This window comes from Girardinichthys multiradiatus, chromosome 20 (assembly GCF_021462225.1).
Source record: "Girardinichthys multiradiatus isolate DD_20200921_A chromosome 20, DD_fGirMul_XY1, whole genome shotgun sequence".
NCBI lineage: Eukaryota > Metazoa > Chordata > Actinopteri > Cyprinodontiformes > Goodeidae > Girardinichthys > Girardinichthys multiradiatus.
The window spans coordinates 39,417,523-39,442,290 of NC_061812.1; the positions used below are offsets into that span (position 1 = coordinate 39,417,523).

The window sequence follows — 24,768 nt, forward strand, 5'->3', positions numbered from 1 at the left end:
GGGACTTTATGTGGTAGACCAACATGATGTTGTGCATAATCCTGTAGTGGAAGGAAATGGACTCATGGTTTTCAACTTATTTTAATCTATTCTTTAGATGCAAATCTTTTGGATGTGTCTGCCAACTTTGCACATCTATTCAAAAAGGCTTTGATCTAAACGGGTAAATTGTAGCTATGGTTGTATGTTTAGGTTTATTGTCTTGCTGAAAGGCGAATCTCCGCCACGGTCTCAAGTCTTTTGCCTCCTGAAACAGATTTTCTTCCGGTATTGCCTTCTGTTTAGTTCCATCTATCTTTTCCTCAACTCTGATGAGCTTTGCTTTATCTGCTCAAAAAATTCTGACAGCATTATGCTGCCACCATCAGAATCACCATGGAGATGGTGTGTTCAGAGTGATGTGCAGTCTTAACCTTGCTCCACATTTGCATTTTGCACGTGGACCAAAAACGTTGTTTTCATTTGACAAGAGCACGTTCTGCCAGATGTTTTGCTGCATCTCCTACATGGATTGTGCCCCACTGCAAACAGGACTCATGACTTTCTGTCAACAATACTTTCTTCTTGTCACTCTTTCGTTAAGGCCAGATTTCTGGAGTGCGCGACTAATTGTCTTGTCAGCAGAGTTCTGAATCTCTGCAGTTCCTCCAGAGTTTACCACTGCCCTCTTCAGTACCTCTCTGAGCAATGCTTTGCTTGCCCAGTCTGTCACTATGTGACATGTGAAAAGTTCAAAGGGTATAAATGCTTTTGTGTTGCACTTTACTATTGTGCTTACAAAGCCCTTTAAAGATAGTTTAGTCAGTCCCTTTTTACACTCAGAGATTTAAGAAGTTCTTCTGCTGTGGGCCTGTTCCCCTTCTACTGCTACTGCTAAAGGTTCAGTGTTTGTCCTATATGAAGGCTTCAAATGAAAGTCGGCCACATGTGGTCTCAAATGAAAGCAGTGGTTTTTAGTTTTCGTCAACAACCTTCAATCTGACCTTGTTTTCTGACTAGACCAGATTCAATTAAATTCAATTCAGTTTTATTTATGTAGCACCAATTCACAACACATGTCGTCTCAAGGCACTTCACAAATGGTTTGGAATGGTGCGGAGTTGTTGGGGTGGTTAGATTAAACTCCTGAGTGTTAGAGTTTGGCCAGTTTAGAATGGGCTATGTGTAGGGGTACTAAGTAAAACAATAAACTGATAAAGTGTGTCCATCTAGAGACCACTGGTGACCATTGTTATACTAAAAACCACAAGGACTGGGGATACCTCTCTCTGTCAGACTGATTGTAACCATTGGAAAAGAGAAGGGGTCACAGGTAGCAGAAATGGAGGGTGTGTTTGCACCTCAACCAGAACTGACCCGGTTTAGGCTAAACTTGACTCTCCCTTACTCCATCCAACAAGGAGGGAAGAAGGCAGAGGTAAAAATAATTGGCGAGTGTTGTTTAATGTTGCCTTGTGCGAAAGGTGGATAACTTTAAAATGGGCTAAATCAATTCAGTCGAATTATACAGATTTCAAGTCAAGTACATACATTCCAATTAAACCTAACTATCGAACAGTGAAGTCAGATTCAGTTATTTATTCAAATTGGTTAAAAAGTTTTTCTATCTAAGGAAACCCAGCAGATTGCATCGAGTCAGTGACTTGCAGCATTCCCTCCTCCTGGATGAGCATGTAGCAGATGACTAGGATGGATAACTAGGATGGAAATGATTGACAGATGGATGGATGGATGGATGGATGGATGGATGGATGGACGGACAGATGGATATAAAAAGTCAACACAACCATGTTGAAATGCGAAGTTTTAGTGATGTTTTCCAACCCTTTAATGTGACATGTATCCTGTACAAATCTACTGCAAACAAATCTGTTACAGGGAAAATACAAAAGTATAAAAAGCTGCAATAACTTGGCTGCATGAGTGTGCACACCTTTTAATCAATACTTTAGTAGGAGCCTGTCAGCATCTCCTCATCTTGCCCGCTCGTTCATCATCTTTGACAAAAAGTCCAGTTCAAGCAGAAGAAAAGCAACCCCAGAGCATGATGCTGCCACCACCACTGCGGTTATGGTGTTCATTTGGTGATGTGCAACGTTGTTTCTGTGGCCAATGTAGCCAAACATTCAAGTTTTAAGTTTGGTTTTATCAGATCATACCACACTGGTACAAAACATGTAGGAATATCTTATAGAGACCTGGATGTTTTCTTTGGAAGAACAGTCGTCCAAGTCTTCTGGCATTCAAAGAATTCAGGAGATAGTTTTAAAGTGTGGAACACAACCAGTGCTTGTCATGAAGTCATGCAGCTTCGTCTTCAGTTTCATCAGCTTTGAAAAACATGTCCAGTTTGTAATTATCATATTTTTTCCTTAAACACATTTGTTTGTTTTTCTAGTTGAACTGTACAAGATTTACAGTCGTGAAAAGAATCAGGACACCCTGCAGCATCCTGTGTGTTTTAAATTTGGACATCTGAATATTCAATCTAAATTTCAACAATATAATATATTCTAAAAATATAAACAAACAATAAAAAATAAGAAAAGACCTTTTAGAACTGTATTTAAAATGAAATAAATATAGTTTCTGGTGAGGAACGAATCAGAGGGCTGTAAGGTGGCACAGCTAGTAGCACAGTTGCCTTTCAGTAAGGAGGTCCTGGGTACAAATCTCCATGCATGCATGGGCATCTCTCCAGATACTCCTGCGGTCCAAAAACATGACTGTTAGGTTAATGCGTTTATCTAAATTGCCCTTAGGTGTTTCTGTTCTATGTTGCCATCTGATGGACTGCTGACCTGTCCAGGGTGTACTCCGCCTCCCGCCCAATGACTAGAGATAGGAACCAGCTCCACGTAACCCTGCAAGGATAAGTGGTTATAGAAGATGGATGGATTAAGTTAGGACACACCATGTTTATTACTGTTAATGTCTAAAATCAAACACAGGTGTACTGCTAAGCATTTTAAATTAGGTTTGCCCAGTTAAAACTTTAGACTGGTGTACTCCAAACTGTTGAACCAGAGGTGAACACTATGGTGATCTTCAGACAGCAGGCAGTATCAGCTTATGAGTCTGGTAAGCAACTTAGGGAGGTCTCATAAAAGTCCCGAAGGTAGGCCGAAAGATGCTAAAAGAAGCCTCCAGATCCAGTTATATCCCGTCGGGGGACCTAAAGCAGGCTCTTGTTGCTAGGAGATGAAAGTGGTGGCTCTACATTAAGAAAGAGGCTGCACAACTTTAACCTCTATGGGAGGTGTGGAAGGAAGAAACATTTGCTTTCTAAGAAAAACATGAAAGCCAAACTTAAGTTTGCCAGACAAAATATAGACAAAAACCAGGACCTCTAGAATAATGTTCTTTAGACAGACAACCCTAAAATGTCCTTATTTGGACACTGGACCAGGGGCATAAACCAATTACAATGTTCCAGGAAAATAAACTCACACAAACTCTGATGTATAGAGCTGGAAGTGTCATTGTTTGGGGATGCTTTGCTGCAGCAGGACCTGGCCAGTTCACAATTCTAGAATCCATCATGAATCTTACCCCAGTTAATGCTAAAGCAGACCTGGACCCTACAACATGACAACGACCCAAAACATGCAAGTAAAGCCACCAAGATTTAACTAGGAATTGAGGATTGTAGCAAATTGTCCACAGACTGATGTCAGTGACTGGTAGAGGACAACAAGAAGCGTCTCACTGGAGTAATTTCAGCTAAAGGGAAGAAGACTGGCTGTTTGGGGGTAGGGTGTTTTTCCTTAGCTAGAAAAGGCATTTTTGTAGAAAACACACTCTTGTTTATAGCTGCCTGTATTCTACTAATCAGTAACTTGTGAGCTTTTCAGGATTTTCTTTTCTGATTGTTCTACCTCTGCTTTTAGATCTTCTGGTTCCATTCAGATGGATATGGTCTTTCTACTGTTGACCTGCTTTGCTTCCACTCCTGCTCAGACTTTTGTTTGTTTTATGTTCATGTAGAATGTGATTTCCTTCTTATCTTGTTTAGTTTGCCACAGTTCAGACTGCCAACATGAAAATTCCCAACGAGAGATTTCAGTTTTCCACCTTGATTTCCCACTGCTATAAATTGAGCTAAAAGTGGCCCTTGTATAGGAGTGAATATCCCCAATGAACTGTGTAACAAAGAAACTGGAATAGTCATGAAAAGGGAGGGAGAGGAGTGCACAGTTGGAATGTTCCAGCTGTGATTCCCGGTGACTGGACAGGAAGTTTGAGGAGTTCTGACAGGAAGCGTGTTCTCATGGAGTGCCTGCATCGGGTGGAGGGAGAAAGGGAGAGATGTTTCCTGTGCACCCCATCCCCCACGCGGATCTGTTCAGAAGCCTCACTAATTGTAACCCCCCTCCCCAATTTTTGGTTTACTTAACACCCAACAGGAGTATGGGGCTGTGCAAATGCATCTCATCAGGAATACCATTAGTGGACGGTGGTTAGCCAACAGAGTAAATAATGTACAGGGGGTAGGATTGTGTCACAGGATGCAGATGTCACCACATGAAGTGAAACTTCCTACCCATCAGAGTAGTCAGTGCCTGTTTAATGGACTCACCATCTGCAGCCCACAACAGAAAGTGACTATGGCTTCATGGAAATACAGTCAGAAAGTCTAAAAAGGAGAGATAGTGGAAGGAAAGAGGAAAAGGCAAGTGAAGGGGGAGTAGGCATTGTAGGCAGAGATGTGATGGAGTGATATGTGGATTGCAGGAGGAAAAATCTTTGTCTCTCCTGAGCTGAGTGGACAATCAAAGTTTCCTATCAGCTCTGGAGTAGGGGAAATTGGCTGCCCTGGAAAGGAGAGGGCCACTCTCGCAGCCAATGGGAAGTGCCCCTGTCACTCTAATAAGGCCGATAGAGAAAGTAGGAAGTGAGCGCGAGAGTGGGTCTGTTTCAACAGAGCAGCCTTGTTTCACCCATCTTCGTGTGATCCAAGATGATACAAATTCTGTCGTGGCATTAGACCTTCATCTGCAGCTTATCCTCTGCACTGAGAGACATACATGAGCTACTCAGTGCATGTTTTGGCAAAACTTGCTCTGAGAGGCATGACCATCAATGCTTTGATGGAGCGCCATGTGGCATAGATCAGTGGGTCTTAGTAGGAGCTGTGGACAGTTGTAAACAAGGGCAGCTAGGGGAGAGGATTACTGTCTCATCAATACAAATCCATACAGAGAGAGTGGTTGACATCAGTATGCACACTGATAGAGACAGAGGCCTTGACGGGAAAGTGCATGGCGTATAAACATCCACACAGATAGAAAGGAGGATCGTGGCGTTTCACCCATCTTTCCTTGTGACCTCCCAGCGCAACCCCATATCCCAACCTACTCCATGCCAGACAAGAATGTGTCTCTCTGCACCCACAAACCCAATCCTCTGTTTGAAGTCCCATCTCCAGCTCCGAGCTCACTGGGGCCATCCTTTCCCCTTCCTCTTGCCTGTCGGACTGTCTCATCTGTCAGCCCCCGCTCCTCCCCTCCTCCTGCAGCTGTACCGAGGGCCACAGATGCCTTCATTGTCCCCCTCTTCCTCGCCCTCGCGCTTCAGCACCCGGCCGCATCACACCTGCCACCTGCACAAGACCGCCGAGCTGCGGAGGCTTTCATCCATCCCTCACCCTTGCCCTTCAGAGCCTCTCATCCCCCTTGCCCCGGCACCCTGTCACTGAGGAATGGCCGGTTGCAGCAAAAGGCTGCGGCGGGCTTGGGACACACTGGGCCGCTGTTGTGAAGGCATGCGTTTTGGACATAACTGGAGGGATTCAGTGCAGGTGAGGAGTTTTTTGTGTTCAGATTTAACTCGTATTTCTTATTTTTTATGACAAGCGTTTACAGCGGAGCGGCAGGATTGAGGGAATTGAATGAATTTATGTTGTGAAGAAGGCAGACCTGAGAGTGGATGCATAATAACATGCTGACAGTGAGGGTGGTGGCTCTGTCTTAGTGATTTATGAGAGTGTGCTGTGAAGGGTCTTCTGAGCAGGATATTGTTCCCTGACTGGTGACTTCTGCCTCTCTCTTTGTGTGTCTGTGTGTGATTGTGTGTGTCTGCTATAGAGCAAGAAAGATTAAGAGGAAGAGCACCGCAGGTGAGCCCTGAATGTAATCAATCACCACCGCGTCACTGGGCCCTGAAGTTGTAGAGTACACATTCACCTGATGTCTAGTTTAACTCTGCCATATTTCCTATTCATTTTGCATATTCGTGATTTGTGGCAAATAAAGACACAACACAGTCTCCATCAACACCATGTTTCAGGAAAGGAAGATAATAATCAAGCCCATGGGTGAGGGGGATCATGAGCAGCTCAACCACATGGGCCAACCAGTCCAACACGCCCTGCACAAACCCCAGTATCCACCTCAGACTCGCACACACACTCGGTTTGCCACATCAGGATACAGTGCTGCACACGAATTCCGGTTTAAACTGTATTCTGCTCAGTTTACAGCAACAGATAAACCGCAGCGCCTGTGCGACCAGTAATCATATCCTGGGCTAGAACTGAAAGGACTGCAAGGCCTCCAGTCAGCCACAATATGACAGTGGCCTGTAAGGGTTGCAGGAGTCATCTGAGGTGGCCTTGACGAAATAACACAACTATAAAGGACCCCTCTGACTTTCAGCTGTGCCTCTTTATGGAGCAGTTAAAGTGGCTTGGAAAGTATTTATACCCTTTGCACTTTTATTCACCCCAATATAGTCCAATATCTATAAATGCAATCCAGTGCAACCATTTGTCTCCTAGTTAGTAAATAAAGTCCACTTGGGTGTAATTTAACATCAGTATAATTACATCTGCTCTGTGAAGGCCTCAGAGGTTTGTTAGAGAACATTAGTAAACAAAAAGCATAATGAAGACCAAGGAACACAGCAGATGGATCAGATGTAGAGAGGTTTAAAGTGGGGGTTAGGTTAGAAAACAATACACAAAGATTTAAACATCTCACAGAGGTCAAGACACTGCCATCCAGCTATACCTACATGCTGGGCAAGGAGAGCATTAATCAGAAAAGCAACTGTGGTAACTGTGGAGGACCGAAGATCCACGGCTCAGGTGGGAGAATTATTTTTGAAAAAAAAAAAACTATTAGTTGAGCTCTCCCAAAGTCTAGCCTTTATGTAACTGCAGCACACAAAAAATCCATTACTGAAAAAAACCCAAAAGAGTTTGCCACAAGCCATGTAGGGGAAGAAAGCACCCTGGTCAGATGTGACCAGAATTTAACTGTTCAACCTACATACAGAAACATGTGGCAAACATCTAAGACTTTACATAACCTTGAACAAAACATCATGAAACAAGGGGGTGGCAGCATCATGCTGTGGGATGTTTTTCTTTAGTAGGGACAGGAAAACTTGTGGGAGTTGATGCAAAGATGGACAGAACTAAATACAGGGTAATTCTAGAAGAAGAGCTGTTAGAGGCAGCAACAGACCAAGACCAAAGCATATTCATGTGTTAGAATGGCCCAGTCAAAGTTCCGACCTAATCAATTCCAGTCAATAATCTGTGGCATGATTTGAAAACTGATGTTGCAGATGCTCTTTATCCAATCTGACTGATCTTGATTTATTTTGCAAAGATGGATGGGCAAATATTTCAGCCTCCAGATGTGCAAAGCTGGCTAAAGACACACCCTAACTGTAATTGCAGTGAAATGTGGTCCTCTAAAGTATACTATGCTCTTTCCATTTTGTGATGCATGTTAGTGCAAAACAAGATTGCAAAACGTTTTAAAATATAACTTTAAACATCTCCAAATTGTTATCTGTGACCTGTCTGCTAATGTTCTCTAACAAACCTCTCAGAGCTTATCAGAACAGCTGGTTTCATACAGAGGTTAGTTTACACACAGGTGGACACTGATCCATTACTAATCCCCTTAAGGCAAATTGTTGCAATGGATTTTAATTAGGGGCATCAGAGGAAGGGAGGTGAATACAAATGCATTTTTCTTTGTGTTGGTCTATGACATAAAATCACATCAGAATTCATTAAAGTTTGTAGTTGCAATGTGACAAAAGAACTTTTGTGGCTATGAATGCTTTTGCAAGGCACTGTACAGGTCCTTCTCAAAATATTAGCATATTGTGATAAAGTTCATTATTTTCCATAATGTCATGATGAAAATTTAGCATTCATATATTTTAGATTCATTGCACACTAACTGAAATATTTCAGGTCTTTTATTGTCTTAATACGGATGATTTTGGCATACAGCTCATGAAAACCCAAAATTCCTATCTCACAAAATTAGCATATCATTAAAAGGGTCTCTAAACGAGCTATGAACCTAATCATCTGAATCAACGAGTTAACTCTAAACACCTGCAAAAGATTCCTGAGGCCTTTAAAACTCCCAGCCTGGTTCATCACTCAAAACCCCAATCATGGGTAAGACTGCCGACCTGACTGCTGTCCAGAAGGCCACTATTGACACCCTCAAGCAAGAGGGTAAGACACAGAAAGAAATTTCTGAACGAATAGGCTGTTCCCAGAGTGCTGTGCTGTATCAAGGCACCTCAGTGGGAAGTCTGTGGGAAGGAAAAAGTGTGGCAGAAAACGCTGCACAACGAGAAGAGGTGACCGGACCCTGAGGAAGATTGTGGAGAAGGGCCGATTCCAGACCTTGGGGGACCTGTGGAAGCAGTGGACTGAGTCTGGAGTAGAAACATCCAGAGCCAACGTGCACAGGCGTGTGCAGGAAATGGGCTACAGGTGCTGCATTCCCCAGGTCAAGCCACTTTTGAACCAGAAACAGCAGCAGAAGCGCCTGACCTGGGCTACAGAGAAGCAGCACTGGACTGTTGCTCAGTGGTCCAAAGTACTTTTTTCGGATGAAAGCAAATTCTGCATGTCATTCGGAAATCAAGGTGCCAGAGTCTGGAGGAAGACTGGGTAGAAGGAAATGCCAAAATGCCAGAAGTCCAGTGTCAAGTACCCACAGTCAGTGATGGTCTGGGGTGCCGTGTCAGCTGCTGGTGTTGGTCCACTGTGTTTTATCAAGGGCAGGGTCAATGCAGCTAGCTATCAGGAGATTTTGGAGCACTTCATGCTTCCATCTGCTGAAAAGCTTTATGGAGATGAACATTTCATTTTTCAGCACCACCTGGCACCTGCTCACAGTGCCAAAACCACTGGTAAATGGTTTACTGACCATGGTATCACTGTGCTCAATTGGCCTGCCAACTCTCCTGACCTGAACCCCATAGAGAATCTGTGGGATATTGTGAAGAGAAAGTTGAGAGACTCAAGACCCAACACTCTGGATGAGCTAAAGGCCGCTATCGAAGCATCCTGGGCCTCCATAAGACCTCAGCAGTGCCACAGGCTGATTGCCTCCATGCCACGCTGCATTGAAGCAGTCATTTCTGCAAATGGATTCCCGACCAAGTATTGAGTGCATAACTGTACATGATTATTTGAAGGTTGACGTTTTTTGTATTAAAAACACTTTTCTTTTATTGGTCGGATGAAATATGCTAATTTTGTGAGATAGGAATTTTGGGTTTTCATGAGCTGTATGCCAAAATCATCCGTATTAAGACAATAAAAGACCTGAAATATTTCAGTTAGTGTGCAATGAATCTAAAATATATTAATGTTAAATTTTCATCATGACATTATGGAAAATAATGAACTTTATCACAATATGCTAATATTTTGAGAAGGACCTATATGTAAGTTTTTATAAATAATCTGGTACATAAAATTGAAAACCTAATCCTCTACATCCAGCCTTCTACTCAGATCCATAAAAACAAAAATAGTTTTTTAACGAAAATGTTGAAGCCGAGGATTTTGGCACATTTAAGTGAATGAAATCAATTTTAGTTACTAAAAACCCATTTCATCAAAAATAAAAACACAGAACCCCACAAACGTACAACGCTGTAGTGATTCCATTCATGGTCGGCTTGTTTTCAGCCATGTACCATGTTGCTCCATTACATTTTCTTTGTAGTCATTTCGTTTTAGATGTTTTGGCTTCGATTGGTCTCAGTCTGTTTTTATTTTGCATCCCATTTACCCACTCTATTATGTTTTCTTTTGGTTATTTCATGTCTGTTTGGGATCATTTGTCAGATGGGTCAGTTTATATCACTTTTTTGCAGGGCTTTTTAGTATTTCTATGCATCATTGTGGACTTGTTCCAGTATAAATGGTCCCCTAACTTTGGGGCACCTCTTCCATGTCTCCAAGCTGTAAGGGATTAATGTAAATGTGGAGAATTGTCATATTGAGGAATCCATTTTACAGAGAACTGATTATATCAATGCATAATAAAGAGCAGACGTGATCTTAGTAGCTTGTCAAAGTAGAAATCATCTCCAAAGGAAGTACCAGAGCTTACAGCACTCCGAAAAACCTCCAGTCTGGTCCAAACACACAAACAAAAATGCCATTGTGTGACCTTTGGCCACCATCAAGTGCCAGCGGACATTGTCTGTGGTTTCTCACCGTCATGTTTTCAGAATGATTATTGTACGGCGCACACAATGCGTGAGCGCCATCATTGTGAGAGGAGCTTGGCTGTTATTATGGAGCAGGAAATGACCTGTCAGGACTCCTGGTGACCTCGAAGGGAAAGTGATGACCTCCAGCTGAACCCCTTCGAACTTGTCCTCAGCCCAGACTTTAACCCAACTGTTCTGTTGACTGAAAATACAACAGATTGGGGGAGATGCTCTTAAAAAAAAAAAAAAAGGACAGCAACAGTGTGCAGGAAATTCACCGTAAGAGCCAGAAGCCACCATATAAATCATGATTAAACTTACTTTAAGATGTATTTGTCAGCAAAAAAAAAAATGAACTGACATTTTCAAGATGGTTTTAGCTGTTCTACATTCCCTCAAATATTGTTAAATTGCAATTCTTTGCACCAGAATGCCCTCTTGTGGTGAATGAGTGGTACTGTCCCTAAAAGAAAGAATCAATCAAAAGGCAAAGGTTAACCTGGACAAGTTTCTCCAAACTTTATTTCCAAATTTAACCAAGATCCACATCAATAACCCTTTTCCAAAATAATAGTTTCCATGTCTCGTCTTCCACACATAACCAAAAAAAAAAAAAAAAAAATCTAAATCATACAAAATGTAGAAAAGTCGGGAGCTTCAAAAACAAGTGCTGGGCTTGATGCAGATTCAGAGCTTCAAATTTAGAATGTCAACTTGGGGCAAAATTGCAGCCAAGTTCAGTACAGAACAACGCATCTTGTTAACCACTTATAAATTTCAGTTTCAGAATACAGTATATGTGAGTAAAGACGTGAGACCATTTCAAATACAGTTCCTTAAACCATGCATGCTTCACAAGGAAAGATAAAAACATGACATCTGTGGCGAGTGGAGCAGATATTAAGGGGTAGCTCAAATGAAAACCAGAAACAAACATGGTTATGTAGCAGCTCCAGAGCCGAGTACACAGTGACCACAAGTTTATCACCAGGCACAGAGGTACATGTCCAGATAAACTCGTCACTTCCATAAAATGAGATGTTGATAGTCCATGTCTGGATGCAATTATGGTAAAAAAAAAAAGGTAAGAATGTGTCACATTTCATGTCATTTTCATACAAATACTTTATGATGAAAGCAGATGTTTATTTGGGTGCGAAGCTTAAAGAGCATCCAGCAGACTGTCAATACGTCCGATGAGCTCTTGTCTCTTGCCGGTTAGAGTCTTCTCACTCTCAATGTAAGCCTCCTTCTTGACCTTACCAGCGACCAGCCGCTCCGCCTCCAAGCAGGAACGGCACACCAAGTCCTTCACCTGGCCGTCCAGTTTCTGGATCTCTCCAACCTGAAAGTACAAAAACAATGTAAAAAATAAAGAAAACAAGCAGGATGGTGAGCAAAGCGGTGGTCTAAGTTTACAGCTTCCCCCAATGCAGTTCCCTGGCAACAGCCGACTCGCACACCTTTTCAGCCAAGTCGGAGCCCTCCGTCTTGAGGCGGGCCTGCAGCGAGCTGATCTCATTGGTGAGAGTGCGGTGGTCAGCCTCCAGGGTCTTGCGGCCGCTGTTGAGTGCCCCCGTGTCGCGGGACTGTTTGTAGCGGTTGACCACCTCATCCATGTGCCGGTACAGACCCAGGCGTTTGTTGACCAGAGTGAGAACCTGCTCTGTGATGGAGGCCACCTTCATCCGCACTTCCGCTGCAGGATCCTGAATGAACACAAGCCAAGGGAAATGAGTTAAACAAATATTACACACGGGTTGGTTCTGGTATTAAGGTCCAATGTTATACATCATTCCATTCCCACTTTTTAAAGTCCTTTAAATGAGATGCCAGAGACAGTGCTGGAGTGCACCCGCTAACATGCACTCATTACCAAAAAGAAAGCTGCAGCTGATAAAAGAAAATGGAGCATAGTGGTGGCAGCGTCATGCTCTGGGGATGCTGTAACAATATTTTACCAGCAGTTGGAATATGTATTGCATTTCCATTTTATTTTTGTGTCAATTCAGCAATATTATGGTATTTTTAACAAAATGTTATTATACTATGAGAATCTCACGCAGATCTCTGCCTAGAACTAACAATTAAAGGAACAGAGCAAAAGAAGAAATTAGACTAACATTACTCATGATATATTTTGGTGCTTTGTACCTTTGTGATGGCAAAGTCCAGCCGTACATAGATGATCACAGTGAAGAAGAGTATGTAGAAAGCCCCCACAACCAACAGGGGCTCCTGCAGCATCAGGATCTTGTTGAAGTTATAATGAACCTGCAGATGGGGATGAAGATTTAGTTAGATTGCTGCATAAACATGTTTCTGAATGTGAATAAATGCAACCATTAACATTTTGAACATTTCCATTTGACTAATAATTAACAATTATCCAACTTGGCAAACTGTGACAAAAAGTTGCATTTTTCCACTGTAGCAGAAAAAAAAAAAAGAACATTTGACACATTACTCATTCAACTCTTTACTCAACATCTTACCACAAAGTCTTGAATATGCTGCTCCACCAGGTTGTTCTTGGTAGCTACCAACACCGGTCGACCAAACGTGTCCAGATAGGTGTAGTGCAGCTGGTTCGGCATGCGATCGATTTTGTAAGGTGTATCCACATGGATATTTCTGATTTATAAAAAACGGGAAAATAGAAAAAATTAATTTCGGCCACAGATTTCCTTTTTTCTTACCCAGCTACCAAACAGATTTAATTAGAAACTCTTACTTTGCGCCTTCTGGGAGAATGATTTTCATAGTCATGTAGTCGATGACCTGGTCATCATAGACATGGTCAACTAATCTCATTTTCAGTGCATACTGGTCACCTACAATGGAAACAATGCAAAAAAGTTACAACCTCAGTTTTTGCACCTAAATAAATAACCAAGGATTTCCAGAACTCACCAAGGGTGTAGAGGTATTCATAGCTTGGCAGATTGTAGCCGATGATATAGTGAGTCTTCCAGCCTCCAAACAGGGGAAAACGTGGTCTGACCTCCACCTCCACAGAGTCATCCAGAACCTGCAGATGGGAGGTGGAGATGTTGCCAATCTCATCCCTGTAGTACACATCTTGAGCTGAGGCAGGAAGGATGGTCTGGGGAGGAGAAAAATATGGGGAGTCACCATGGTCCAACAGCAAACCAGAGAAAACCAGCCTGACACCGAGATGCAACGAGGAATTGGGTGGTGACCAGAATCGGATGATTTGCAGGTCTTCAGCTGATTAGGAACTCAAGAATCGGATTATTCTGCAATCAGCAAGTGCAACATATCTCAGCAATACCAATAACAGCAACAATCTTCAGTGCGGAGTTAGCAGTTACCATCAGTTAAACGTTTACAACCAAGTGGCATAAAGATGTAAGAAAGTCTTTAAAACAAAACTATACTGTATAACAAGACCTTTCTGTGATTCAGGCTACGAGAAAGCAAAACTTAGCAGGTAACAGGAAGGCTGAACAGAGTACAGAAAAGTTCCTTTATTTTAACCTTTTAAGCTTTAAACCTCTGTCTACTGCAAGTAAGGACTGGATTCAGAAATGTTAACAGCCTTCTGAAAATCTCAGAATCAAAGCCTGGCACACTTTGTGCCCTTTCAAAAATCGTACAGGACTTGAATATGTAGTACTATGCTACCTCAATATAAGATCTCCATCATCACACTGTATGATGGAGGATGCAGACTGCACGGCTTGTTGGTGCAGCAACGCTGACGCATATCAATTCATTAATAAATGGACAGCAAGCTAGGGGTGTTAATGAGCTTATTTTAGAGGTGGGTACTGAAAACATGGAGAGGAGGATGAGGAAGAAAGAGAGTGGCGGAACCACACATGGAGGGAGCAGAACTGGTGGTCGGTGCGTCTGTCACACTGATTAATCACCGATACCAGGAACTTCAGTGTGAACCTAGTTTAACATAAGGATCTAAATCCTCTGGCAACACACAGTGTTAGTAACATAAAATGCAAAACACATTGGAAATGTGAACTCTCATTCATTAGTCTTCATTCTGAAATAATAGTAAAACCCTTTTATGCACTCTCCACAGTACGTGAAGTTGCCTCTGCTCCTAATAAAAATAACTAACGATCGCTCGTGGTAGGAAGGCTAGAAAAGCAAACTCCTAATGCTGTGTTCGTATTGACATTAGCTAAAATTAGTTTCAGAAATTCAAAGCTTGACAAAAACAAGAGATGAAACAATTGGCCACAGCAGGTGGTACATCTCTACCAACAACATCGAGGTATTTAAACCTTGAAGGACTTGACCGAAGAGATGCCGCTGTCCGACTGACGCTGGTAATCGTAACGCGAGAAAGGGCCCTTCAGAATGGCTCCTGTGTGCCTCAGATCAACCATTTCTTCAACAGCGATGTTTCCCCAGTGAGACACCTCAATGGTGCGAGTGATGCTGGTGATGGTGAGGAAGGGTGTGTTGTTTTCATAATGGATCTTCATTGCATCCTGACAGTTTGAGAGGAAAAAACAAATCACCAGCCATTTTTGCAGCTTTGTTCTTTGTTTTTTTTGGAGCTAACCAAATGTGGGAGGAGCAATACCTCGCTGAATGGAGCTACGTCGCGGAATGGTCCGTACTCGATGATCTCGTCGGTCTTGCTGGGGTTGCCCAATTTGGTGTAGCTCTCCACTGTCTTGGAGGCCAGACGAACACGTGTGGTCTGGCTGCGAGTGGGATACGGGGAGTACAGATAGTGGTTGCCCTGGAAAATAACCAGCTGACGCTCAGCCTGGGTGATCTGTGTTGGGAAAGGCTTCAGGACATGACTAAATGTCATCTCAGTCTTCACTTTCAGCTGAGCACCAGCGGCCAGAGTTGAAGGCAGCAGAACTTTGTAGAACTCCCCTCTGTTATGAGACAGATAAGGAAGAAATTGGATTAGATACCAACTTACACATCAAATAGGTGTATTTTTATCCATCAATAAACAACATTTTGACTGGACATTTCACCTTTTTCTAAAACAGAAAGAGTGGTTTCCTGCATAATCCACAAAATTTCTTCAAGGCTGAGGTTGGGACTAAAAAACAAGCGTAAAGCTTTCTAGTTTAGGCTTTCAAATCTAAAACACTGCACTAACTGTTAAACATGGTCACAAACAACATCGTGCTGAGTGTCTGTTTTGCTGCTAGTAATAAGGGGACAAAGGGGTGGAAAACAATGTAGGAGGATTACCTCCAGATTCTTCAACTCAACAGCTAGATGATTGAAATATGAACAAAACTGGATGTTTTAACTGGACAATGGTCCAAAACACACATTAGCACTGGGTTTGGAAGAGATAACGAAGACTAACATTGAGCTTCTGGACAAGCCCTGATCTATCTAAATCCAATTTGAAATTTATGGTGTCCTTGCCAGGAACCAACCAAATGCTTTGTTGTATCACAAACAAATGTTTCAAATGCATAATGCAAGGCCTGAAATTATTACTGCATTATTTCTGATAATGAGTGTATCTAAACATCTGACCTAGCATTTTAATTACAATGGAAAACAATGGAACTACAATGGAGAACATTTGCTTTTTAGGAGATCAAATCTGCGGGTGGTCCCTGGATACCTTTGCCCCTGGATTGATGTCTGTTGGAGTTCAAGCGTGCCATCCTCCTCTTCATCACCCTTCACCTGTAATAAAACAAAAGATCTAAAATACAGAAGAATACGGCAAGCTTGATGTCCTGGTATCCTGTGATTCACAGTAGAAGGGGGCAGAACTGTGCGCAGTCACACGCGGAAGTGACCTGCCCGGCGCATACGTGTCATTCAGCCACTGACTGAGCGTGGAGTCCTGCGGAAGTTAGTCTACATGCTAACACAGTTAGCCAAGTCAGCTCCCATTGATTCCCTCAGGGTTTAGTTATTACAGTACACTCTGTGAACTGATGTAAAAGTCATGCATTTATACGTGCACAACTTTTATTATTTGCAACCACTCGCTATTTGTGGCGAATTAACTTCTGAGCTTGCAGAACAATAACTGAACCGACCCGCTGAGCTTTCTTAGCTTTGCTTTCGTTCTAGCCATAAAAACAAGCCCGCATGCTTTTAGCCGCTACACCTATGCAACAGAAACCTAAAAAATAAAACGTTAGCGAGCGACACAATGGTTGTTGTAGCCACTAATCTTAGCTTTTGAAAGATCATGAGCTAACGTTAGCTAGCGGGTGATGATGCGGCGTTGGCGCTATTTCTTTAGCTAAATGTAGACTTACTGAAGCTCCAATATAAGCCATGTGAGGTGCCAAGTCTGCATCTACCGCCAGTATAAAACTCTGGACGGAGGACTGTCCATGGTTAGACAGCACGATCTCCGCGGTGATCTTAGCCAGATGAGTGCTCAGGTCCACCGTCCTCTTCACATCCTCATTCACCAAACCGTTCGCAGAAACCTCCAAGCTCAAAGCGGTCACAAACAGCAAGCACACGGCGAGGAGCGGCCACCTTCGTGTCATCGTTAATGGGAACATAAGAACAGAAATGCCGGAATTGAAGCAGCGAGTTTGCAGTGGAAACGAAGAGCAGCTGAAGAAAGGCCGCCGCGCCGCTCTACATCAGAAAGGATGACGCTTCATTCAGTCGGACGTGATTGCGTCACTGCGCACTCAACAGCGTGGTGGGAGTGAGAAGGAGCAAACAAACTCGACAGGTCCATGACATAGATAGTCATACGTATTGGAGAATATAAGAAAAATTTGTATAAATAAACACAAATAGAAACTGGAAAGTCCTGGTCCTTTATATGAAAAGTGTGTAACGGTACTATATGAGGCAGCGTCGCCGAAATAGCTCAGTTGGGAGAGCGTTAGACTGAAGATCTAAAGGTCCCTGGTTCGATCCCGGGTTTCGGCAGACTGTGTGAACACATTTTGCCTTCTCTTGCAGCCTACAACATGGACGATACAGGTTCGATTCCTGGTTGTGTCAATTCTATATTGTCATTTCAAAAAGATATTACTCCTTTTATGTTTTATAATTCAGGAAATATGTTATAACATGTAAAAAAAAAAGGTAAGATTTCAAATTAACTGCACAATTATTTTTTAGTGATCTTTTAATTATACCTTTGGGTTAGGGTTTGTGCCTGTGAATATATGAATACGTTAGACTGAAATTAACAGTCTTATTAAATGAATATGGAACATTTATTACAGTTTTAGTTGGTTATTAATGAACATATTGGTTTGTAAGGTGCATTGAGATGATGTCTGTTAATTTTGTCTGAAAAACCCCTTTAATGTATCATAAATTAACACACAGTCTCTTTTTATTTTAATGTTATCAGAATGGTTGCTGGTTCAAAAAAAGAACATGTTACATAATAATGACCACATGGTTTAGTTAAATGATTTATTAAAATCTGAATGTGAAAAATATTCTTATTTAAACATATATACAAAATGTAGTAAAAGTACGAATGTAAAGCAGATGGCAAAGTTCTTCTTTTTCCATAAAAAAACCCATCAATTTAGATAATTTTTCTTCACATTTATAAACGAAATGCACTGTCAAAATGCCACAAGAGTAAAGTTAAAAATATGTATGAAAGGCTGTAAGAAAAACTATTCACAAGAAGTCTTGAAAATGTTTTTAAACTTTGAATCTTTAAACTGTTAAAAAGGAAAAGAAATTAAATACAACATAAAGTGAAAACAGCATTCCCCTTTGACAGTAATAAATTCCCCCTACCCATCTGAACATTGTTAATCAAATAATATTTACAATATTTACGCTGAACACCAGGACTTGCAGAATTATCTGAAATCATTTACCTTTTTCGGTAGCCCACCTCTCCTTTTCAGTCTCATAAAAAGAGGACTGACAAAACTCCCCCCCTCCCCCAAGTCATTTCCTCTGTCATTCCCTGGGGCTGGTACAGGGAAAAGACTTTGGCAGGACAGTAAATATATTTTCCCATCACACCAGGGAACCCAGTGCGGATATGGGGACTGTTTGGGCCTTGTTTTAGAGGCCTGTTGCAGAACCTGCACAGACGCTCGTCCTTTGCCTTCCTTTTCTCCCGCTCCTCCATTGCCTGCCTTGCTTCAGCTGAGCGCTGCTTTGCAGCCTCCAGCTCTCGAGTGAAAAATGGTGTGTCCGCAAAGTCCAGAGAGTTAAGAGAGTTAATCTTAACTATCTCCGTCATCCGAAGCTGCTTGTTTTTTTTTCAGAATCGGGATATAATACAGATAATATCCATTATTCCTCACTATCTGGCATTGAATTAGACTAACTAATTTGTTTTGGGTCAGTTAGGATTTCCTAAATTATTTAAACACATTATGAATAACAAAATAATGACAGAGATAATCGAGTGATTTATTTTAACTTATTTCAAATTCAGAAGTTGACATGCACACGCCTTTTTTTAATAGAAATTCACTCAGTTATTGACGCAACATGTGTGTGTTCTATTGGTTCTTGTGCAACAAGGCGTAACCAGCGCGTGACGTCAACCCTCACGAGCGCTGCTTGTTTTGGAGGAAGTGAACAGAGCTCCGTTCAGCTAGCAGTTAGCCGCTTAGCCTGACAGGAAAAGTGAGTGCCTAAACTGCCCATCATATTTAGTCATTTTACTCCGACATTAACAGTATTGATTTTGACAGGTAGGGTTAGTGGAGAGCCTAACTTTGGGAAAGCTGTCGTCGCCCTAAACGTGTTGTTTTGTGTAACGTTAGTCGGAGCTTTTAGCGCGTCAAGCTAGCTCTTCCATCACAGGCGGAGGAAAAAGTCCACCTTTGATTTTTGTACATTTCTTTTTTTTTTATCTGAGGGCTCTTCGTCCAGGTTGGTTTGAAGTGACTCAATCTGTTTGTTACTGACAATATATCATTGCTGTCGTTATCTAATCAGAAATAATCAACATTCCCCTGTCTTAGCTCAGAGTTACCTCATTTTAACTACATGGTTATTTGGTGTCGTACAATCGACCACAAAATAGCTTAAATATTATTTTGTATAAAATAGGACCGATTACAAGTTGTCTTCCGTTGTTTTCTGTTCACTTGCCAACCCTACAGTGCAGCTGGGTCAGTTGTTTACTCTGCCTTGCTAACTAGCTGAATTGCGAAGCTGTGTTTGAAGTCTACATAACCGTATTATAACTCGTAGATGCGTGACAAGGCTTATCAGCATGAAAACATGCAGAATCAGAAAGGTCAGTTGTGAATGATACCGGTGACCCATTATTTTCCACTTACAGCACTTGTTGTGGATGTATTAGCCTGCCAAGTCATGGTTCCGTTAGTCGTGTGTTTAAAACCATGTGATCAGTCCCTGACACAGTGTCATGGGGTTCAGATTATGCGAGTTGCAAAGATAGCTCTATGCTAGTTTTGCCTCCGGCCATCCTTGTTCGCGTATAACTTTAGAGCAAAGTTTAGGACGTGAGTTGTTGGAATCTGTGACATCTCTCTTGTTTGGTTTGTTTAGCGCGTCACCTGATTGCAGTAATAGTTTCAAATCTCCCTGGAATAGATTTTGGACTCCGGGAATTACAGCTTTATGAGAAGGTTATTATTACGCAACAGGCTAGGCTGAAGTGAGAAATTTCATATGTGATGGCTTCCTAAGCAGGTGTTGTGCCATTAATTGATGGTCTGCCAAAAACTGATCATTGCAGCTGTTGCAGGTTCAAATTCGGACAATCAAACAGTATTGGCACTAAGAAAAAACACATTTGTCTCTCAGGGACTTCTTAAGGTTTGTTTCCCTTTAACTTAAAGAAAAACACAGACTTGGGGTTAGGACAAATAGGGTAAATAAAAAAAAAAAACAGACAGACTGACTGACTAAAAAAACAAAACAATGGGTAAATAAACAAAGGTAGGGCAGCAAAATTGCCTACTTGCCTCTTGGAGACATTGCAGCTGCTAGACAGTGGGCACCTGTAATCAGGTTTTGGCAGACCATCACTTTAAGGCACAACACCAGGATGTACGGGAGTCTATGCATGCTACAAAAGTAACCCGCTACCATGATCACAAGATTTTACTATAACCTTTGGGTGTATGTCGAGCTGCTAAATGGGATAATGACTTGTAGCCGTTTTATTAACTTATAGCTTTTGTTATTTTATTCCTGCTGTTTCTCTTACATTTTTGGTACAGCACCTTGGTCAGCTCTTATGTTGTTTTTTAAGTGCTTTAGAAATAAAGTGGTATGGTGTAATTGGGGCAGGGTGTAGTCCATTTTAAAATGAAGTGGTAACTTGGGGTTGCATTTGAAGCACCACACTTAAATCAAGTCATCTTGCTCTATGAGCTTTTTATTTCTCCAAAATATGTAGATGTTCTATTTTTTGGGATGAGCCACTGTGTTTGGATAAATGGATAGATGGACCAGCCAGTCGGTCAATGATCAGAATGAGCCAGTTTGCCCTTGATTAGCTTTGATCTGTGGTCGACAGGTCAAGTACAAGAAATGTATTTATTTTTTTCCCACCATTCATTAAATGCATCAAAAAAAGGAACTCGCATCATTTTTGGTTTCTTTAATTATCAACCAACAGCTCTTTGATCCGATGTTCTTGTGTTTCAAAAAATTAGGAGAATAGTGAAGGACAAGCTTTTTTGATGCATTTCTAATAACTTCACTATTGAGGTTCTTTGTGTGGTTATTGTTTTATATGCCATTTATCATCAGATTCATTTATAGCAGCCTACAGGAATGGCCATTTGAGAGTCAAAAAATATTCTATGAAATTGTTTTTTTTTTTGTCACTTGTTGAAAATGACCAACTCAGTCAGATTAACCTTCAACATCATATTCAAATTATTTATACTTTTAATACCAAACAGTAAAGAATTATCAGAACTGGAAAAGACACAATACTGCATTAAATGTTATCTGCAGAGTGAGGACTTCTTCTGCGTTTTAGAGATGCACCAACCAGGCTTTTCCTGGTTGATACCAGTATTTTGGTTTCTTTGAGGTCTTGCGTGTTGATCCCGATTTTCTTTTTTCTAAGGACTAAACGCAAATAAGAGAAAAATCTGCTTCGAGTAGAGCTCAAGAGGCCTGTGGATGATACTTCACTGTGCAAGGATTAGGGTTTTGTAGAGCTATTCATTGTTGTAAATTAGGTTTTTTTACCAGCATCGCAATTTTACAATTCATTTGGCTGAATGAAGACACAAAGGTTTTCTAAGTCTCTTCAAGCCGTTGATTGTGAAACTATTGCTCTTCACCACAAATGTATCTGCATGAATTTAGCAGCATCTTTCTGCAAACATTAAAGTACCTAAACTCAAACATGAACTAACTATGGATACTTAAATCAGAAAAATCAAACATTTGCTTCATTCTTTTTATTTCTCTTTAAATGTTTGTTTTTGTCTTCACAGCTGTGGAACCATGACGTCAAGGAAGAAAGTTCTACTCAAAGTCATCATCCTTGGAGACTCTGGGTAAGAGGTTATTACGGTCTGAATAACAACCTCTTGGCATCATGGTGACTTTTCTTTTCCTTCTGTTTTTGTCAAGACGTGCTGAGTATTGATCTGCTATGTTTTTGTAGAGTCGGGAAGACCTCATTAATGAACCAGTATGTGAATAAGAAGTTCAGCAACCAGTACAAAGCCACAATCGGTGCTGATTTCCTAACGAAAGAAGTTATGGTAGATGACAGACTTGTCACAATGCAGGTATGTATCAAGCTTTAAGAAAATGTCACACTACCCTACATGACACCTGAGTTCAAGTCAAACATTAAGCATAATGTGTTAGAATAAATAAATTCCTACATTTTTGTGTTGAGATTCTTGTAACTGTTCTGTGTTACAGATTTGGGACACAGCAGGTCAAGAGAGGTTCCAGTCTTTAGGTGTAGCCTTCTATCGTGGAGCAGACTGCTGTGTTCTGGTGTTTGATGTGACTGCGCCCAACACCTTCAAGACCTTAGACAGCTGGAGGGACGAGTTCTTGATTCAGGCTAGCCCACGAGACCCTGAGAACTTCCCTTTTGTGGTGCTGGGGAACAAGATTGACCTGGAGAACCGACAGGTTAAGTAATGTTTTTCTTATGAGATGATTTTGATAAAAGTTAAAGATGGATTTTAAAGTATATTGGAGGAAAGGTCTGCCCATGACTAAAGATTCTTTCGTCATGGGCATTTTCTTCTGCAGGCCCGTTTATACCCACTCTTCGAAGCTGACATGATTTTTAGAAAACGTTACCGTTAGCGGTCGCAGAGGGTGAAAGGAAGCGGGAACAGACTCAGCACTGACATAAAAACCACATGGAAAGAGCTCAGATGTCAGTCAAAGGGCAGATACGCTCATAAAAATGAGCGTAGCGATGACAAAAATGCGCTGGTGAGAACCCTGGTATTGCTGAAGTCTGTTCTGGGCCCTTTCACTTCGTCGCCAGTTGGACAAAAAGTCCCCTAGATGTTAATTTGTGAAATATCTCACCGATACTAAAAATAGCTGGCATTCAGTATTCTTCTCCCAGTAACAGCATCCACACTGAGGAGTATTGTGGTCAGTGTGACCTGGTAGCCTTTCAGGTACAGTGCGTTCACTGATCGGATAATAATTACATTTTCAGTGTTCTGACTGCCCAGTCAACCCTAAAATGATTTTTAGTGAATAATATCAGCTCCTTTGTGTTTTAGGTAACAACCAAACGAGCACAGGCTTGGTGTCAGAGCAAGAACAACATCCCGTATTTCGAAACCAGCGCCAAGGAGGCGATCAACGTGGAGCAGGCCTTTCAGACTATTGCACGCAATGCTCTTAAACAGGTAACAGGAGGGTGAACACATAAACAGCTTGGTAATGTAGTTCCCTCCATTCACTCTGGCTATGCTGTCTGATCTCAGGAGACCGAAGTGGAGTTGTACAACGAGTTCCCCGAGCCCATAAAGCTGGACAGGAACGAGCGAGCTAAGCCTTCAGCAGAGACCTGTAGCTGCTGAGGACGCTGAAGACCATCAGGGGCTTTTCATCGCCCGCATCACCCTGTCTTGCCTTGTCTATTTATCCTCTGTCCCATGGCCCCACTGTTATACCCTAATGTCTAACATACAGGCAGCATCCCACTCATGAGTATATTATTGCACACACATGCACACACGCACAAACACACTACACATTTTCTATAAAATAGTCTTTTAGTCCAAAGAACATGTCAAGGAAAGAACTAGGTGTTTTTGTTTGATGCTTGTTTTTCCCCAGTCTTCATACTCGTTTCAGGTGGTTTGGCCTCAATTTCCTTCTGTTTCACACATTTCTGCTTTCACTCCCAGTGTATTTTGATACTTAAAGTGGGAAATCAAAGCATTACTTCTGTATGTATTTTGAACTTTTGACTTCGATTAGACAAGCATTTTTTTGTTGTTTTTTTTAATCAAAAATGTCTAATTGTGGTGGTTATTTTCTCTGTCAGTCTACCACTGCTGCACGAACAGAGGAAACACTGCTGCTTCACGTTTTACTTCAAATACTCGTTACCATGGTATAAAACCTAAACCACATGTAAGAAATGTTTCTACATCAGCAGGGCTTTTGTGTGAAGGTAAGCGAGTAGATCAGATGATAATGAAGGCTGGTTTCTTAAAATTGGCATATAATTGAGAATTAAGTTTAAAAAAAAAGTCTGTCTAGCAAGTATGTACAGTTTTTTTTCTTTAGTTTGCAATCATGCTGTCAGTAGCTTAAATTTATGGAGACGACTCCTTTTGAGCCACAATAAATGTAACTGTAGCTCAGGTTGTGACTTTTGATCTAAGCGCTGTTCCTCTGTCGGGAAAATGAAGGTTCATCTTGTAATCTTTTAAATTCATACACCATGCGACATGGGAAGCAACCGAATCAAGGCAGCACGTCGGTCTACCTGATAGACCTGGGGGAGAGCGTTTTCTGAAATAACTCCTATTAGCAACTAGGTTTCATTTACAAGACTGTGTACAATTGCAACTCTTTCAATCATGGTTTAGGGAAGGCATAAAAGCTGTTGTAAATCTCCATATCTGACTCTGCCAACTTGCTGGTGGCAGTTCAAGTGCTTCTTTATTTTAACTGATTGGATCTTTAATTGTTCATTTGTATAATACTGAGTTAGAAATTCATTATAGAGCCTAAAATAGCACACATACTGTAACTCTGAAAATCTAAAAAGAAACATGGAAGTATTTGGCATTCATCATTGTTGTAATATGGTAATGCACAACATCTACATTGTTTCAAAATGTCTTTGCGTTTCCAGTAATATGGATAATAAAAATCTTGAATTAAGCAGAC

At 41.5% G+C, this 24,768-nt stretch overlaps 2 protein-coding genes and 1 non-coding gene across 4 annotated transcripts; 2 read left to right on the forward strand and 1 right to left on the reverse strand.

Annotated features, from left to right (window-relative positions):
* Positions 1 to 10,995: 10,995 nt before the first annotated feature.
* Positions 10,996 to 17,102, reverse strand: rpn1 (ribophorin I). Its single transcript, XM_047348768.1, has 10 exons — positions 16,740 to 17,102; positions 16,088 to 16,152; positions 15,065 to 15,371; positions 14,760 to 14,969; positions 13,405 to 13,597; positions 13,226 to 13,325; positions 12,987 to 13,125; positions 12,646 to 12,765; positions 11,955 to 12,200; positions 10,996 to 11,836 (listed from the first exon to the last, which is right to left on the reverse strand). Exons 1-10 carry the CDS (start codon positions 16,992 to 16,994, stop codon positions 11,654 to 11,656), a joined length of 1,818 nt encoding a protein of 605 aa, XP_047204724.1. The 5' UTR covers positions 16,995 to 17,102; the 3' UTR covers positions 10,996 to 11,653.
* A 201-nt stretch (positions 17,103 to 17,303) lies between these two features.
* On the forward strand, positions 17,304 to 17,376 carry trnaf-gaa. The gene has a single exon. It is a non-coding gene; the product is annotated as a tRNA-Phe (tRNA).
* Positions 17,377 to 18,949: 1,573 nt separating this feature from the next.
* rab7a (RAB7a, member RAS oncogene family) lies at positions 18,950 to 24,762 on the forward strand. 2 transcript variants are annotated; one of them, XM_047348156.1, is made up of 6 exons: positions 18,950 to 19,062; positions 21,870 to 21,932; positions 22,043 to 22,169; positions 22,309 to 22,527; positions 23,142 to 23,270; positions 23,349 to 24,762. In XM_047348156.1, exons 2-6 carry the CDS (start codon positions 21,880 to 21,882, stop codon positions 23,442 to 23,444), a joined length of 624 nt encoding a protein of 207 aa, XP_047204112.1. In that variant the 5' UTR covers positions 18,950 to 19,062; positions 21,870 to 21,879; the 3' UTR covers positions 23,445 to 24,762. The 2 variants fall into 2 exon arrangements, with proteins under 2 accessions (XP_047204112.1, XP_047204110.1); XM_047348154.1 differs by having other exon boundaries at positions 18,991 to 19,311.
* The last annotated feature ends 6 nt before the right edge of the window (positions 24,763 to 24,768 follow it).